This window comes from Leopardus geoffroyi, chromosome D2, assembly GCF_018350155.1.
Source record: "Leopardus geoffroyi isolate Oge1 chromosome D2, O.geoffroyi_Oge1_pat1.0, whole genome shotgun sequence".
NCBI lineage: Eukaryota > Metazoa > Chordata > Mammalia > Carnivora > Felidae > Leopardus > Leopardus geoffroyi.
In genome coordinates this window covers 5,100,978-5,120,073 of record NC_059334.1, presented here as the reverse complement: position 1 = coordinate 5,120,073, position 19,096 = coordinate 5,100,978, and the positions used below count along the sequence as shown (strand labels likewise).

The 19,096-nt window shown below is 41.2% G+C and overlaps 1 protein-coding gene across 5 annotated transcripts in view; it reads left to right on the top strand.

The window, feature by feature from the left end:
• PRKG1 (protein kinase cGMP-dependent 1) overlaps positions 1-10,643 on the top strand; it is a 1,258,994-nt gene extending 1,248,351 nt beyond the window's left edge. For all 5 annotated transcript variants that reach the window (XM_045439410.1, XM_045439409.1, XM_045439412.1 and 2 more), the window contains 4 exons: positions 3,606-3,728; positions 3,808-3,870; positions 5,170-5,236; positions 6,218-10,643. In XM_045439410.1, coding sequence (XP_045295366.1) covers positions 3,606-3,728; positions 3,808-3,870; positions 5,170-5,236; positions 6,218-6,316 — 352 coding nt within the window. In that variant the 3' untranslated portion in view covers positions 6,317-10,643. The remainder of the gene's footprint in view (positions 1-3,605; positions 3,729-3,807; positions 3,871-5,169; positions 5,237-6,217) is intronic.
• Positions 10,644-19,096: the final 8,453 nt, after the last annotated feature.

Below are 19,096 nucleotides of genomic sequence, written 5' to 3'. Positions count from 1 at the left end.
AAATGTATAAAAGATACACATAAAATAAAGACAAAACTGTATGCTGCTTACAAGAGGCAAACTTTAAAGACACATGCAGACTGAAAGTGGGGGGGGGGGGGGGAAGATATTGCGTGCAAAAGGAAGCCAAACAAACAAACAAGACAAAACAAGCTTCAGTAAGAATACTTACGTCTGACAAAATAGACCAAAAAAGACTGTAACAAAGACAAAGAAGAGTGTTACATAGAGATAAAGGGATCAATCCAACAAGAAGATTTAACAGTTGTAAATACCGATCCACCAACATGGGAGCACCTTAGTACATTAAGCAAGTCTGAACATAAAGGGAAAATTGACAGTAAGACAACATAGCAGGGGACATTAACACCCCACTTGTGTCAATGGACCTGTCATCCAGGCAGAAAGTCAGTAAGGAAACAGTGTCTTTGAAAGACACATTAGACTAGATGGGCATAACAGACAGATATGGCCCATTCCATCCAACAGTAGCAGAATACACATTCTTTTCAGAATGAAAAGAAGCACGTGAAACAGTCCCCAGGATAGAGCACAATTTAGGCTACAGGTCTCAATGCGTTTAAGATTGAAATCATATCAAGCATGTTTTCCAACCACAATGGTATGAAACTACAAATCAGTTACAAAAAAGAAAAAAACCCAAAAACATAAAGAGGCTAAACAACGTGCTACCAAACGACCAATTTCTCAACGAACAAATCAAAGAGGGAATATTTAAAAATACACAGATACCAGCAGCAACAACAAACACGGAGACAATGTAAACAAAACCATCCAAAATCTTGGGGAAGCAGCAAAAGCAGTTCTAAAAAGGAAATTTGAAACAGTAAAGAAGTTACAAAAATAACAAAGACAAAATTAGAAGAGAGGAAATAATAAAAATCAGAGAGGAAATAAACGAGAGACCAAAAAAAAAAAAAAAAAAGAATACAAAGGATCAATGAAAGTGAGTATTGTTTTCTTAAAAGAGAAACAATATTGAGAAGCCTATATAGCAAGACTCATGAAGGAAAAAAGAGAATCCAAATAATTAATATCAGAAGTGAAAGGAAAGTAACAACCAACAGTACCAAAATGCAAAGGTTATTAGAGAAGGAATACTATAAAAATTATGTGCCACCAAAGTGGACCATCTAAAAGAAATGGATAAATTTCTAGAAATACACAATTGTTCAAAACAAAATCAGGAAGAAATAGCAAATCTGAACAAACCTATAACTAGTAACAAAATTGTTTTAAAAACAAACCTATAACTAGTAAAAAAAAAAAAAAAAAAAAAACCCAATAAACAAAAGCTGAGGAAAAGAGGGCTTCACAGGTGAATTCTACCCAACATTTAAGGAAGAACTGATAGCTAGCTAGTCTCCCCAACCTATTACTAATAAAAAGAAACCTTCATTATATAAGACCAGTATTACACTGATACCAAAACCAAAGACACTACCAAAAAAGAGAACTGCAGGTCAATATACTTGAAGAAGCTGGATTTAAAAATTCTCAACAAAATATTAGCAAACCACATTCAATAATGCATTAAAAGGATCACTCACCACGATTAGGTGGGATTTATTCTGGGGATACAAGGGTGGTTCAGTATTCTCAAATCAATCAACATCATAGACCACATTGACAAGAAAAAGGGTAAAGCCCATATGATCATCTTAACAGATGCATAAAAAGGTTTTGACGGAATTCAGCATCTGTATATAATACCCTCAACAAAGCGGGTTTAGAAAGAACATACCTTAACATATTAGAGTCCGTATATGAAAAAACCCCAACTAACATCATACTCAATGGGGAGAAACTGAGAGATCCAGAAACAATACAAGAATTTCCACTATCACCACTGTTATTCCACATAGTACTGGAAGTCATAGCTGAAGCAGTCAGACAAGAAAGGGAAATAAAAGGCATCCAACGTGGTGAGGAAGAATTTAAACTGTCACTGTTTGCAGATGGCACAGTACTACACGTAGAAAACCCTAAATACGCCATCAAAAAACCGTTAGAAATAATAAGTGAATTCAGTAACGTTGGAAGACAAAAAATTAATACACAGCAATCTGTTGTCTTTCTATTCATTAATAACAAAGCAGAAGGAGAACTTAAGAAAGCTATTCTATTTACATTGCACCAAAAAATAAAGTTACTAAAGATAAATTTAACCAAGGAGGTGAAAGACCTGTTCTCCAAAAACTATTAAATTTTGATGAAAGAAATTGGGAGCCAATGGAAACATGGTCTGTGCTCCTGGATTGTAAGAATTCGTATTGTTAAAATGTCCATACTACCCAAATCACTCTACAGATTCAGCGCGATCCCTATCAAAATTCCAATAGCATTATTCACAGAACTAGGACAAATAATACTAAAATCCGTATGAAACCACCAAAGACCCTGAATAGCAGAAGGAATCCTAAGAAAGAAGAACAAAGCACAAAAGTAGACACACAGACCATGGGAGCCGAACAGAGAGCCCAGAAGTAAACATTTGCTTATGTGGTCAATTACTCTCCAACAGAGGAAGCAAGAATAGGTAATGCCAGGGGGAAATGGACGGCTAGATGTTGTGAAAAAGCTAAAGGATGTGGAAGAGATCATGGCAGGTGACTCTTTTAAGTTTAAACTCAAGGGGTGCCTGGCTGGCTCAGTCTGTGGAGCATACGACTCGATTTCTGGGTTGTGAGTTTGAGCCCCACAGTGGGTGTAGAGATTACTTTAAAAAAAATACAATCAAGTTTAAATTCAAGTAGTAGACTAAATTGTCACATTATGTTGGTTGACAGAGGTGACGGGATCAGTTCCGTCCCGTAGGTTGATCGGAGTAGACCTTTTTTGGGAAAGCGGCATAACCCTTTAGCCAGGTAAATATGGGAAGAACCTTCCAGGCGAAACAAACCGCATTCTGAGATGCGAAGATGCTTGGTATTTCAGAGAGCAGACATGGCGTCCTGATCCCAGCGAGTGAGGGTGGTGTTAGCAGGAGATGGAGTCCTATTACTGGCATCCTTGGAGCCGTCTAGTGATTTTGGACTTCATGTTGCGTGTAATCAGTGAGCTGACAGGTGCAGGAAAAGGGCTAGAAAGTGGAAGCCACGTCTTGAATGGCCAAGGACAGCAAGACTAACAAGACATGAGAGGAAGGGCAGATAAACATTAAAAATACAAACAACCACGCCCCGCCAAACCATATATAGGTCAAGTTTATTTATTTTTGAGGAAGAGAGTGCACGAGCGAGTGGAGGAGGGGCAGACAGAGAGGGAGACACAGAATCCAAAGCAGGCTCCAGGCTCCGAGCTGTCAGCACAGAGCCCAACGCGGGGGGGTTAAAGCCGCAAGATCATGGCCTGAGCCAAAGCGGGACACTTAACCGATTGAGCCATCCAGGCACACCCCGTATATGGTTTTGCTACATGATTTACTCACGAAGGTTTCCACATGGTTTTGCTATTAATCCAGCATCGTTCCGTGTTACCACGACTAATACATGTCCCCAAATAAGACTGGTGGAGTTATAACAGTTTAGGATTTCTTATTTAGAAAATACAAGTGATTCTCTTTTCACCTCTCACCTTCGCAGCCCGCCATTCTCAGGCCCAGACCCTATGAAAACCTATAACATCATACTGAGGGGGATTGACATGATAGAATTTCCAAAGAAGATTGTCAAAAATGCTGCTAATTTAATTAAAAAACTATGCAGGTAAGCGTTTGGCCACGTGACGTTTGAAAGGATCATGATGGGAACATGATTGGATCCCTTACAGCTGTTTTCTTTCCAGGGATAACCCATCAGAAAGACTAGGGAATTTGAAAAATGGCGTCAAAGACATTCAAAAGCACAAGTAAGTGTTCTTCCCTTGACCTTTCTGTGGGAGGGTCCAGAAAGCCCCTCCCCAGGCTGTTCTTTTTAAGCTACTGGCTGTGTGACTGACCCAGTTAGCCCACGGGAACACTGGAGGGGACGTTCAGACCAGTTAGCCTTTGGGGACAGCACAGCCACACGCGACCCTGTGCCATGCTAAGTGACCGATTCACTGAATTCAGTTTCTCCCAGCTCACGCTAAGGAGCATTGCTCCTCTCTGGCACCAAGAGGAAATGTGAGCTAGATTGATCGATTGAATTCTAGGTGGATTCTAGAATTCTATTCTCTACCAGAATATCAAAAACACAAGTCCTCCACCATATCACGCCTCATTTCCCAGACTAAAACTGGAATATATTTTTCCACCCGCTTCCCAATTAGATGATAAAACATAGTACTGAGTACAGCGTTGTTTTTAAGTGATGGCAGCATCTTAAATATTAAACCTTACCTAGTTAATTGGATATCTGAGTGCTAATCTAAGACCCAATTGTTGTTTTTTATTAGTCTGTCTGTGTAACACCCACAGGAAATTCACATCTGTGCAAAAAGAACTTACTTACCGAAGTATCTATAAATACCTAAAACACCTGCTAAGAATTTGGTGTATGCATTTGCTACTGCTGAAAACTTTTAAAGACAAAACAGAAACAAAAAACTTAGTGTTATCTGCTCCTCATTTTCACAGAAAATCTGAACACAAATACCTTCATTTTTTTAACACTTAACTAAAAATGACATTTTACTAGAAATTATTATGACCCTAGTATTGCATATTCAATGTTTTCTTCTACGAACACAAAAACAGTACCAAGTCAGAATTAGACCTGACTAATATAGTGATGTGAAAACGTTAATTAGGCAGCCCAAGGAATCAGTGCAAAGCTGGAAAAATAATTTTCTGTCCTGACTTTCATGCCCTGATTCCATTGCCTTAAAATAAGATGTCCAAGTAGATCATGGGCTAAGGGTATCACGACACTTATTAAGTTATAATGATAGTACAGGAACAAGGTCATACAGACATTGTGCCAGGGGGACAAAGGAGTTATTTGTAACCGATGTTAAATATTTCAACAATTAGATTTTTAAAATATGCATTGTATAAAACAACTGTAAAAGTGTTCAATGACACAGGATACATTTATGTCACGTTGAAAATGTTCGCCTTTCTGCTTTCCATCCGGTATGGATATTTCCACATCAAATATGTTGGAACGTGGTTTCAGCTAAAGTAAAATGCCTTTAACGAGCTCCTTTTTCTCCTCCCTTTCCTAGATGGTTTGAGGGCTTTAACTGGGAAGGCTTAAGAAAAGGCACCTTGACACCTCCTATAATACCAAGCGTAAGTAGACTTCCCAGTTAATACTTGTGTGACAAGGTTTTATCCTGTGATCAGATTAAATAAACTATAGAAGTACCACATTAGAATAGTATCTAAAATGCAACCTTAAAAACAGGCCAGTTAGGAGATGGTTATTGTATGTGTATTCTATCATTACCTGTTTCAACTATTCGTTCTAATTTATTTATCCTTTTATCGGACTCTAAAAGAAAAGGACTCTCGTTCCTTAACTGTCTTTTCTGAACATATCGGGGTTTTTGTTAAATAGCAGCCCAGTGAGGGTGACTCAGTGTTTGGACTGTATTAACTTGAAATAGATTTCAGTTGATTGCATTTTTACGTATTTCTGTTTAATGCTGCATCTTTACGAAAAGGCACAGACCGCTTTGTGGTCCTGAGCCTTTCAGGTATATGCTTCCTTCCCCCGGGACTAACTCAAGCCCGCTCTTTATTCAGAAACATTTTCCCTACTTCTGAGATTTATTTCTGTGTCAGTGCTTATGCCTATTCGCAAACAAAAACCCCGTTACCGTGGCTCACATCGCAGATTCTTTTTTTTTTTTAATTTTTCTTTTTTTCAACGTTTATTTATTTTTGGGACAGAGAGAGACAGAGCATGAACGGGGGAGGGGCAGAGAGAGAGGGAGACACAGAATCGGAAACAGGCTCCGAGCCATCAGCCCAGAGCCTGACGCGGGGCTCGAACTCACGGACCGCGAGATCGTGACCTGGCTGAAGTCGGACGCTTAACCGACTGCGCCACCCAGGCGCCCCGAGCAATGTCTTTTTTTATTCACCGCCCTTAGCCCCAGTAAAAAGCACAAAGCCTGCCACCTGGTAGCCATTCAAACAACAGTCACTGATCGGGGAATGAATAAAGAATGCTTTTTAAAAATCTAGTTTGGGATTTTACTAAAAAAAAAAACAAAAAACCCAAAAATCAAGAAATCCCTTCTCCGTCACGCCCTCTCTCATTTGTAGGTTGCATCACCCACAGACACAAGCAATTTTGACAGTTTCCCTGAGGACAGTGAGGAACCACCACCTGATGACAACTCGGGCTGGGACATAGACTTCTAATGTATTTCTCTTACCTGCTTCTGCCTTGCTGAAGTCAGCTTTCTCTGAGACACGGCTGACAGCAAACCTGAGGGACGGAGAGAAGATCAGTGCTCGGGGTCACCATGATGCCTTTGATCGATGCTGCTCCAGTAACTCCAGTGGCATGAGGACTTCTTGCTTAGACGACAGTAGTGCTCTTTACATGTTTTCTGTTTGATCCTAAAAATAGCAGTTGACAGGGTGGTCCTGAAGCAAAGCCCTTCGCCAGTAAAGAGAGGTTTCCTGTCGTTGCAATGATCTTGCTTTGCTCTGACTGTAATTGGAAAGACTGTAAGAAACACTTCAACCTAGAAAAAGAGTCCGTACCTTGCTAGAATGGCCAAGATCAAAAAATAATGTATGGGGTACGATCGGTTGCCGTGGTACCAAAGCGGGGCTCTTCCTTTCCTTCAAGGGAGGCCATGGGATCTATTAGCGCAAGCCGGTGTCTATACCATACGGAAGAGGGCCACGCATCTATGGGTCACGGCGTTCATGTCAAACCAGTGCTAGAAGTTTCCTGATTTCGTTTCCCAACAGTGCTGATGACGAGGCTGAATGTTACCTTTCCTTTCTGACAGATTTTAAAAATTGATACAATCAAAGCACAACTGCTATGAAGCCTCACGGCGGGTATATATGCGTTTTCACAGAGGATTGAAAAAAAAAAAAAAAACCAACCTGCATGACATTTGTTTGTTTCTTTTCTTGATAAATTGGCATGACAGAGTGGAAAAAAAAAAAAAGCAATTCACAAACCATTTCATATCGTTTCAAATATCGTGCTTCAAGATGGTCCTGGAAATCAGTGACTAGCAGCCAATTGATTTTTCTTTATTACCTAACATATTCTCAGACTGAGGCTTAAAATAGTCCCTTTTATAAAAATCAACCCTTGGGGTGGGGATGGGGTGGGGGGGGTGGAGAGGGATGAAGATCCGTCCAAAAATAAAAATAAAAATAAACTATATAGGTGCTATGTATATCTTTCATCTGTAACTGTCCGTGTCCGAGCAGACAACACAAATTCTAATCATCACCTGTGTAGCCAGAGACTCAAGCATTTTCACTACATTTACCAATGAAACTCCCGTCAGATTTCACTTACACAACATAGTCTAGGGTTGAGGGGAAAGGTGATTAAAACCCATTCAACTGGCTTCTTGTCTTAGGCCTGAACCAAAAAGAAGAAGAAGGAAGCACAAAATCATCAAGATTTACCAGATGAGGGACCTTCCTTATGCGAGGTCAGGGAACAGGACAGGACCTGGCCAGGTGTTGATTCCCTTTTTGTGAATGAGCCGATGTGAGTTCATGCATGCGTGAGAGTAGAGGAGAACACAGGACCCTGATTTGTGAAGCAGAAGTTTTCATTAAGTAGGACGGAAGTATTGCAATCCTGAAACGTATCTGGAAATACCAGACTGATTTGCTTTTTCATGAGGGGAGAAGAATCGGCAGTTTAAAGCGAATCCTCTGTTGGCAGGCGAGTTGACTACTATGAGCTGTTCGAAGTAGCAGAGACATTTGGAAGCTTTTCCTGGACAGGTAGCGTTAAACCTGCGTAGTCAAACGCCTAATCTTACAAGCTGTCATGCTGATTTAGAGCTGTGTGTGAATCTGGTACATCAAATTGAAGTTTGCCTTGTTCCAGGAGAGAATTTTCTTTTTTTTAAAGTCAATCAAACGTAGACGGTTCTGCAAAAAACATGTCCACGTCGGTCATTGATTTTTTTCATACTGAGACTACTTTAGAATAGGATATCAACACGTAATGATCTAAAAAAAACATTTGGGGAATAAAAATTATAAGGGCATATTAAACATAATCAGAGTAAAGTTAAACTTTTAAATTAAAACTTTGACCCCCAAGATGTTACGGTTACTCCTGTGTTTTTCTGGCCTTTGCAAACAATTGCTTAAGATCAATTTATTCCCCAAGATACCCACTTTCTTCTGCAGATTTCAGAATATAAAATGTACCAAGCTAAAATCCAGCTGTGAGTGCTATTTCAGAATTTTTATATTGCTTTTAACTGGGCTCGTAAAAGTACATAATTTCAATATCATGGTCAATGTTCAGTGAGTTTTGTTAAAAGAGTGCTGTAGGCATGCTAACGATTTGCTAGATACTAAGTTTATCTGGTCGTTATTTAAGAGAATCTGCTCCCGCAGTTTTCCAAATGCCCCAGTAACCCCAGAGGTTAGCCCTTACCGTGGATGTTGAAACTATGGTTCAAGTCTAAGACAACAACGTACAGGTTCTCTGAGGAACGAAGAGAACATTCAGCTCAACGGCACTGTCAGCCGTCTCTCCCACCTGTCGCTCTGTCTTCGTTCGTGTCACCTGTGGCGCTGCATTAGGATGTCTAAAGCAATCACTAGCAAACAAAGGTGACCATCTTCCAAAAATTGCTAACAGTCATCTAATCTTAGGCATTGAAATGTAAGGATTTAAATCCTGTCCTAAGACACTAGGGCTAAAATTCACGGTCAGCTCCGTAAAGCGCATCTCACTTCATTTCCGAATTTTTCATACCCCTCCATGTTCTTACACTGGAGAACATCTGGCTAAGTTAGAATAGTGCCAACTCGTGTGATTTGTTAACTGACTTTCTTGTTAATACTTTGAGTCTGGGAAATAAGGGCTTTCTGTGCATCCTGACGCACAGGAAAACTGAAAACTGCCAAAGGAAAGGGACATCCCGATATTTGAGATACACTGAATACGTTAGAGAAAATGATTTCTGGAAATTTCCTATCAATGATTTTCATGTTTGTACCTTCTTTGTTACTCACATATGAATCAGATCCATGTGGCATTGAAAACAAATTTATTTTGATGATATTCTTTACAAGTCACGTTTCTTACTTAAAATTATGGGATTTGCATGTGAATCACACATGTGTAACACATGAATTCAACTCTTGAATTTTTCTGGTTTCATTTCTAAAGGACTGAGCTAATGGCGAGCTTAGAGAAGTCAGCTACCACACTGAAAGTAAGGAAATTAGAACGGATTCATACAGTAGAGGTGATCTGTGCATTATCCATAACGATGTTTTCTTTCACAATAGGACCACAGACAAATATTTATGTAAATAGATATTTTCGTGTGATATTTTGTGGTACATATACCTTTTTTTAGTGTTTCACAGCATTATTATTTCATCTTCTTTGTACTGAATAACGTTTTTAGGTCCAAGTAGACTTGAATTAATGTCATAATTGTCGGTATTATTGAAAATTACGTCTACTGTATGGTTTCATCTGTTCCATAGTTTAGGACATGACCTGGCTATCTGGCATTGTTGCAAGTGCCTTAAATTCCTGGCATCCTATTAAAAAACAAATTTGGTGTTATGCTGCATGAGAAAGACAAATCCACCTCAAAATGTTGTCCTTTCTTAGCTTGCTGCGTTTTACAGTTCTTTCTGCTAACAATTTCTAAGCCTTTATTATATAATATTGATGAATTACAGAAATGATGAAGTTGTTCTCTAATTTCTGTTACATGTACCAGAGCTGTGTATCTGTTACTGAGATACAGCGTCATTTCTGTGAAATGTATAAATGTATGTGCAGGTCAAATTAATCTATGACATACTATCAGTCTGTACACAGGTATTCCTGTTTTGCTAAGCTGTGCAGATCCAGTTAAAAAAAAAAAAATTAGTGCAGTCAAGTTCTAATGCCTCATTTTATAGACTCCATTCGTAACGACCCAACTCAAAAGAAGAATCAGCAAGTGACACGTCGTTATGAAACCAATGAGGAAAACGTACCTTAGCGCACTCCTCAACAAAACAGGATGCTTTCTGAGTTCTTGTATATGCAAATCACGTAGGAGGCAAGTTTGCAACAGACCTGGGAAGATAAACATTGGAAGCGTGTTGTTAGCCCTCCTCCTTATCTGCCCCTGAATTCACAGAACTCTGGGACCCTGACAGTGACTCAGAGGTTTGGGCTTTCCGAGGAAAGGGACATTTCTTTAGGCATCATCTGTCCACTTTATTTCATTGTATGATGTTTTTACAATTGGTCGGTTCTTTTGTATTCTTACAGCTATGGTTATTTGATTGTCCTCTTACAATTTGTTCCACATGAAAGAGTCCTTTGTTAGTCAGAATGCAACCACTGTCATCAAATGGTCAGTGACCACTTGCACTCTTTTGATGTAGATTAAAAACTTTTTCATAAAATTAACCTGCTTTGATTTGCTCTGTATTTTTCCTGCAGCTGTAGTTGCTGAGTGCCTGTTGTATACTTTATAGAGTTGAAATAAAAAAAATAATTACTTTTGAACTTAGTTGATGTTTCATTCCAGACAAGATTTCGAGAACACGGTTGATGAATCCTCCTGGAATGGAAATACGCCGCAGCGCTATTTTAGAACGTCACTAAAACAAGAGAAATGTTACTGAGGACCTGGGTGTCCTTCACACCGGCATGTATTATGATCTGATAGAAAGCTAAGCTAGCATAGCAGTTTAAATAATTCAGTGGGGGGGCGCCTGGGTGGCTCAGTCGGTTGAGCGTCTGACTTCAGCCAGGTCACGATCTCGCGGTCCGTGAGTTCGAGCCCCGCGTCGGGCTCTGGGCTCATGGCTCAGAGCCTGGAGCCTGCTTCCGATTCTGTGTCTCCCTCTCTCTCTGCCCCTCCCCCGTTCATGCTCTGTCTCTCTCTGTCTCAAAAATAAACAAACATTAAAAAAAAAAAAAAAAAAGAATTCAGTGGGGATAAGTCAGGTAAGTCAGGCCATCCAGTGTGAAAAGAAAGGCAAATGTAGATACGCACACAAGCCCCAACCTCAGTGGTGTTCTGTGTGCCACTACCCCTACCCCTACCCCCCACCTCCCCCCCACCCCCACCACACTCTCCTTGTTTGGGCTACCCTTGGTCAAACCGTGAACTCGGCAAAACATCAGAAAGGTTAAGTCTTGTATAAGGCTGTGTGCTAAGACAGACTTCTAGGAAAAGCAGCTTCGTGAATCTTTGTAGCACATCCAGCCATCTCATTTCTTCTGCAAATAGAACTCAACCATGGTTTTCAGTATCCTTCCCTTATATTCTGTGATTTTCATACCCTTGATCTAAGAACGGTCGTCTTTGATCCTGGGAAGTTTTGTTTTGTTTTGTTTTGTTTTGTTTTGTTTTCCTGTGGTGTTAATTACAGTTTTTGGAGAGGCGTGCAGATCAATACTCGTGATGATTAGCTGAAGCATGTGAGGATGTTGCATTCACGCCACTGTCACATCTTGCACAAGTTAACTGCAATTGAAGTAAATCACACAATTACCTATGACAGCAGGAATCGATTATAAATTTGGCTCGAATGTATTGTTGATCACGCAGATTGATTAAGGGTAGATGTGCAAGCAGAATGTCGAGTCTCAGTTATAGCCCTAAATGTGTAAGGCACATAACACAGAGCAACCTTGTTTTTTCTGAGATCCCTAGAGTTTTTCTCTGTGTTCCATACTTCTCCTTTCTAACTCAGAAGCCCCATAAACTGAAAGAAAAAAAGAAAAACAGTAATGTTTACCTATCCCGCCTACGTTTTTTGACCAGGGTGAGTCTATGGGGCAAAAAACAAACCATCCACATGCCCATTAGCTAAGCCAGATGAATTAAGGCTCATGCAATAATAATAATAATAATACCACCAAATTAAAAGAAAAAAGAGAAAGCAAGGTCTCACTAAGAATCCTAAGGGTTGGCACAGATTTCATAGAAATTACTAGGCTCAAGACACATGTTCCAAGCCAGTGTTCTTTTAACATCGATGTCGTGATATGTATCTGGGAAATACGGTGAAAATGTTTCCAGCACCACCCGCGGTTATTTTGACATAGCCCCAGAATCTGTATTTTTAAAAAGCACCTTAGCATATTTTGGTGAAAATATCTATACACATCCATGGAAGAGAAAGAGGAAAAGAGGGTTCGTGGAAAAGCATTTCAGGAATGATAATGTAAAAGACCAAAGAAAAAGTCCATGAGGAGTTATGGACATGTTTCCAGCCACCCGGCCAGGGGACCCCCGCACAGAGTACCCCAGGACGCTCCCGCCCGCACAGGTCTTGGTTCCAGTAGCCTGGCCAGGGCTCTCCCTGCACTGGACACCGTGGGACAACCGGCCTGTACCCAGCTCAGCGTCAGCTGTCTCGCCAGGGCATATTTTGCTCAGAGAGCTCGGTGACCACACCAGCCCATGCCCATTTTCAAGTTAGCTGTCCTGCCAGGGCACCCCCTGCATGGAGCACCCAATGACCAACCAGCCTGTGCCCTGCCTCAGCTCTAGCAGCATCTTTGGGGCACCCTGTACATGGAGAGTTCTAGAACACCCCAGTTTACACCCACTTCAGCTTCAGCTATCCTGCCAAGATGAACCTCTGTGTGTCGAGCCCCGGGTGCCTACAGCTTGCCCCTACTTTCGTTTTCGGTGTCCTGCCGGGGTACTTTCCGTGCAGAGCAATTCAGAGACCTCCCACTGCCACCTCAGATCCACCACCCCACACACAGAGCACCCCAGGACCCCGTAGCTTGTGCCCGTCTCAGCTTCAGCTGTCCTGGCAGTGTGCCCTCTGCACTGAACACAGCCTGCGTCCTCATCAGCTTTAGCTACTCTGACAGGGTTCCCAACACATGGAAAGCCTCGCGATCTCCAGCCCACGCCAGCCCCAGCTCCAGCCAGCCAGAAAAAGTCACCAAGCACACACAGTCTGTCTAGGGGACAGCCATACACAAGACCATACCCTCAGGCTAAAAAGTACCTGTTCTGCCTAACCCATAGAAGCACACACAGGAAGTCAAGCAAGATGGGGATGCAGAGGAACATGCTCCAGCAGAAAGAACAAGAACAAAGCTCAGAAAAAGAAGTGAAACAGAGATAAGCAATAGGCCTGATTAAAAAAAAATAATAAAGTAATGATCATAAAGATACTCACTGGACTGGAGAGAAGAGTGGAAGAACTCAGTGAGGCCTTCAATAAATTGATAGAAAATATAAAAAATATCCAATCAGAGTTGAAGAATACAGTAAGCGACATAAATGGTAAAACACACACTAGAGGGAATCAACACATTAGCAGTTGCAGCAGACTGTATCAACAATCTGTAAGAAAGGACAAGAAAAAGCACCCAAGCGAAACAGCAAAAAGTGGTAAGAATTTTAAAAATGAGGATAGCTTAAAGGGCCCCTTGGACAATAGCAAGTGAACAAACATTCACATTATAGGGACCTCAGAAGAAGCAGCAAGAGAGAGAGAAAGGGGTAGAAAACTTAATAGGGGGAAAATGTCCTTCATCTAGGGAAGGAGATGAACATCCAGTCCAAGAATCACCAAGAGTTCCAAACACAGTAAACCAAGGAGGTCCACATCACAACATATAATAATTAAGACATCAGTGGCTAAAGATAAAGAGGGAATTTTCAAAGCAGCAAGACGGAAATAAAAAGTTACCTACAAGTGAAAACCTCTAAGACTGTGAACTAATTTTTCAGTAAAAACCCGGCAGGCCAGAAGGGAGTGGGTGATATATTCAAAATGCTGAAAACATAAAAACATACAAATGAGAATACCCACCAAGGTTATCATTCAGATTTGAAGAAGAGGTGAAGAGTTTCCTAGATAAACCCACATAAAGGAGTTTATCACCACTAAAAAGCATTATAAGAAATGTTAAAGGGACTTCTTTAAGTAGAAAAGAAATGGTCATAATTGCATATAAGGAAATTTTGAATAAAATATAAAATATGATAGCATGTACATAAAATGTGGAAAGGGGGTAAAAAAAAGAAAGAAGTCCTCCCTTTTCTTTTCAGAACATGTTTGAACTTAAATGACATCAAGTTAATATAGACTGCTATTTACTTAGGATATTATACATGAAACTCATGGTAACCAAATCTCAAAACCTAGAAACGATATACACACACACACACACACACAAAATAAGTAAAGAGAAAAGAAAAAGAAAGAAACCTACAAAAACTCATGAATTATGCAGCGCCTGGGTGGCTCTGCTGGTTAAGCATTCGGCTTTGACTCAGGTCATAATCTCGCTGTACATGGGTTCGAGCCCTGCATCGGGCTCTGTGCTGACAGTTGTGAGCCTGGAACCTGCTTCTCATTCTGTGTCTCTCCCTCTCTCTCGGCCCCTCCCCAGCTAACACTCTGTCTCTCTCTCAAAAGTAAAATAAACATTCTAAAAAATTAGAGAAAACTAATTACAAAGAGGGGAAGAAAGGAAGCAAGTAACAGAAAAGAACTACAGGAAACAACAACATGGCAGTAAGTACATACATATCAATAATTAAATGTAAATGGTTTAAATGCTCTAATAAAAAGACACAAGGTGGTGGAATGGGTAAGCAAAACAGACCAGCTAAGTGGTGCCTACAAGAGATTCATCTCAGACCTAAAAACACCTACAAACTGAAAGTGAAGGGACGGAAACAATCCATGTAAATGGAAACAACAGCAAAAAAAAAAAAAAAAAAGCCAGTGTACCAATATTATATCAGAAAAATTTAGACTTTTTCAAAAAATTTTTTTAATGTTTGTATTTATTTTGAGACAGAGAGAGACAGAGCATGAACGGGGGAGGGTCAGAGAGAGGGAGACACAGAATCTGAAACAGGCTCCAGGCTCCGAGCTGTCAGCACAGAGCCTGACGCGGGGCTCGAACTCAAGGACCGTAAGACCATGACCTGAGCCGAAGTCGGCAGCCCAACCGACCGAGCCACCTAGGTGCCCCTAGACTTTTTTTAAAAATTTATTTATTTTTGGGAGAGAGGGAGGGAGTGGGGGAGGGGCATGGAGAGAGGGACAGAGAATCCCAAGCAGGATCCATGCTGTCAGCACAGAACCCAATGTGGGACTCAAACCCACAGTGAAATCATGATCTGAGCCGAATTCTTACATTCAACTGACTGAGCCACCCAGGGGCCCGTGGACAAAATAGACATTTAAACAAAGACTATAATAGAAGACAAAGAAGAATATTACATAATGATAAAGGAACAATCCAACAAGAGACCATAATTGTAAATGTCCATGCACTCAGTAAAGAAGCACCTTAATACACAAAACAAATATTAATGAACAAAAGAGAGACAGAGAGAAATTGACAATAATACAACCATAGTAGGGAACTTTAAAATCCCACTTCCATCATGGATAGATGATCCAGGCAGAAAATCAACAAGGAAGCGCTGTCTTTGACTGACACATTGGGCCAGATGGACACAATAGATATATACAAAACATTTCATCCGAAACAGTAGAATATATATTATTTTCAAATGCACATGGGCTGGTCTTGGGAAGATGGCGGCGTAGAAGGACGCTGGGCTCACCGCGTCCTGCCGATCACTTAGATTCCACCCACACCTGCCTAAATAACCCAGAAAACTGCCAGAAGAATGGCAGAATGGACTCTCTGGAGCCAAGACAAAAGGCCCTTGGAAGAGGGTAGGAAGGGCGTAGAGGAGGTGTGCGCTACACGCATTGGCGGGAGGGAGCTGGGGCGGTGGAGGGGCAGCCTGCCTGGCAAGGCAGAGCTCCCAAAGTCTGGCTTGCAAGAGCGGAGGGGCTGGAGGGAGTGAGTTCTGACCCCCAGCGGGACTTAACATCTGGAACGTTAAACGTCAGCAGCTCTGCTCGGAGAGCGGGAGGGCGAAAGGATACTGGAAGGGAGAGGTGTTGAGCCCCGGGAAACAGAGCTCAGGTCAACAGGGAACAAAAGCACTGGCCAGCGCCATCTCCCTCTCCCATCCCCCAGCCAAAACCCCTAAGGAAACCACTCCCCATCACGGAACTCGCTTGCACCACCCACACACCCAACGCTGTGCTTCTGCGGATCCATCCCTCCAACGGGTCTGCCTCTCTCCGGGTGCGGCAGGGCCCCTCCCAAAGCGGACCACTGAAGGCAAAGCAAGCTGAGTCTGACCCTCCCGCCCCGTGCACCTTGCGGGTCCACCCTGTCTAATACGCCAGATCCCATCAAAGCAGCACCACGAGCCTGGCAGTGTGCAAGCAGCCCAGACAGGGGCCACACCACTCCACAGTGAGTCCTGCCCTTGGGACAGGGGAAGATAAGGTACACACCAGCCTGACTGTAGCCCCAGCACTGGGCTGGGGACAGACATCGGGTCTCACTGTGGCCCCACCCACCAATACAAGTTACTCCAGACAGCACAGGGGAAGTGCCCCGCAGTTCTGCACCACCCCAGGGACTATCCAAAATGACGAAACGGAGGAATTCTCCTCAAAAGAAACTCCAGGAAGTAGCAAAAGCTAACAAATTGATCAAAAACGATTTAAGCAATATAACAGAAAAAGAACTTAGAATAACAGTAATAAAATTAATCGCTGGGCTTGAAAAAAAGCTTAGAGGACAGCAGAGAATCTATTGCTACAGAGATCAAGAGACTAAGAAATAGTCATGAGGAGCTAAAAAATGCTATAAATGAGGTGCAAAACAAATTGGAGGCGACCACAGCTCAGATTGAAGAGGCAGAGGAGAGGATAGGTGAATTAGAAGCTAAATTATGGAAAAGGAGGAAGCTGAGGAAAAGAGATATTAAAAAAACCCAGGAATATGAGGAGAGAATTAGAGAACTAAGTGATGCAATCAAATGGAACAATATCCGTATCATAGGAATTCCAGAAGTGGAAGAGAGAGAGAGAAAGGGGCTGAAGGTTCACTTGAACAAATCATAGCTGAGAACTTCCCTGATCTGGGGAAGGAAAAAGACATTGAAATCCAAGAGGCACAGAAAACTCCCTTCAGACGTAACTTGAATTGATCTTCTGCACGACATATCATAGTGAAACTGGCAAAATACAAGGATAAAGAAAGAATTCTGAAAGCAGCTAGAGATAAATGGGCCTTAACATGCAAAGGTAGACACACACGATTAGGAGCAGACCTATCTACTGAAACTTGGCAGGCCAGAAAGGAATGGCAGGAAATCTTAAATGTGATGGACAGAAAAAATATGCAGCTGAGAATTCTTTATCCAACAAGTCTGTCATTCAGAACAGAAGGAGAGATAAAAGTTTTCCCAAACAAACAAAAACTGAAGGAATTCATCACCACGAAACCAGCCCAAAAGAGATCCTAAGGGGGATTCTGTGAGTGAAATGTTGCAAGGACCAGAGACATCACTACAAGCATGAAACCTACAGACATCACAATGACTATAAACCCATATCTTTATATAACACTGAATGTAAATGGACTAAATGCGCCAACCAAAAGACATAGGGTATCAGAATGGATAAAAAAAACAAGACCCATCTATTTGCTGTCTACAAGAGACTCATTTTAGACCTAAGGACACCTTCAGAGTGAAAGTGAGGGGATGGAGAACTATCTATCATGCTACTGGAAGTCAAAAGAAAGCTGGAGTAGCCATATTTATATCAGACAAACTAGACTTTAAATGAAAGGATGTAACAACAGATGAAGAAAGGCATTATATAATAAATATAGGGTCTATCCATCAGGAAGAGCTAACAATTATAAATGTCTATGCACCGAATATGGGAGCCCCCAAATATATAAAACAATTAATTACAAACATAAGCAACCTTAGTGATAAGAATGTGGTAACTGCAGGGGACTGGAATACCCCACTTAAAACAATGGATGGATCATCTAAACACAGGATTGATAAAGAAACAAGGGCCCTGAATGTTACATCGGATCAGATGGACTTGACAGATTTAGAACTCTGCATCCCAAAGCAACAGAATATACTTTCTTCTCGAGTGCACATGGAACATTCTCCAACATAGATCACATACCGGGTCACAAAACAGCCCTTCACAGGTATAAAAGAAATGAGATCATACCAGGCACACTTTCAGATCACAATGCTATGAAACTTGAAATCAACCACAGGAAAAAGTCTGGAAAACCTCCAAAAGCATGGAGGTTGAAGAACACCCTATGAAAGAATGAATGGGTCAACCAAGCAATTAGAGAAGAAATTTAAAAATATATGGAAACAAATGACAATGAAAAGACAACAATCCAAATGCTTTGGGATGCAGCGAAGGCAGTCCTGAGAGGAAAATACATTGCAATCCAGGCCTATCTCAAGAAACAAGAAAAATCCCAAATACAAAATCTAACAGCACACCTAAAGGAAATAGAAGCAGAACAGCCAAGACAGCCTAAACCCAGCAGAAGAAGAGAAATAATAAAGATCAGAGCAGAAATAAACAATATAGAGTCTAAAAAAACTGTAGAGCAGATCAGCGAAACCAAGAGTTGGTTTTCTAAAAAAATAAACAAAATTGATGAACCTCTAGCCAGGCTTCTCAAAAAGAAAAGGGAGATGACCCAAATGGATAAAATCATGAATGAAAATGGAATTATTACAACCAGTCCCTCAGAAATACAAGCAATTCTCAGGGAATACTATGAAAAATTATATGCCAACAAACTGGACAACCTGGAAGAAATGAACAAATTCCTAAGTACCCACACACTTCCAAAACTCCAACAAGAAGAAATAGAAAACGTGAACAGACCCACAACCAGAGAAGAAATTGAATCAGTTATCAAAAATCTCCCAACAAATAAGAGTCCAGAACCAGATGGCTTCCCTGGGGAATTCTACCAGACATTTAAAGCAGAGATAATACCTATCCTTCTCAAGCTGTTCCAGAAAATAGACAGGGAAGGAAAACTTCCAGACTCATTCTATGAAGCCAGCTTTACTTTGAGTCCCAAAGCAG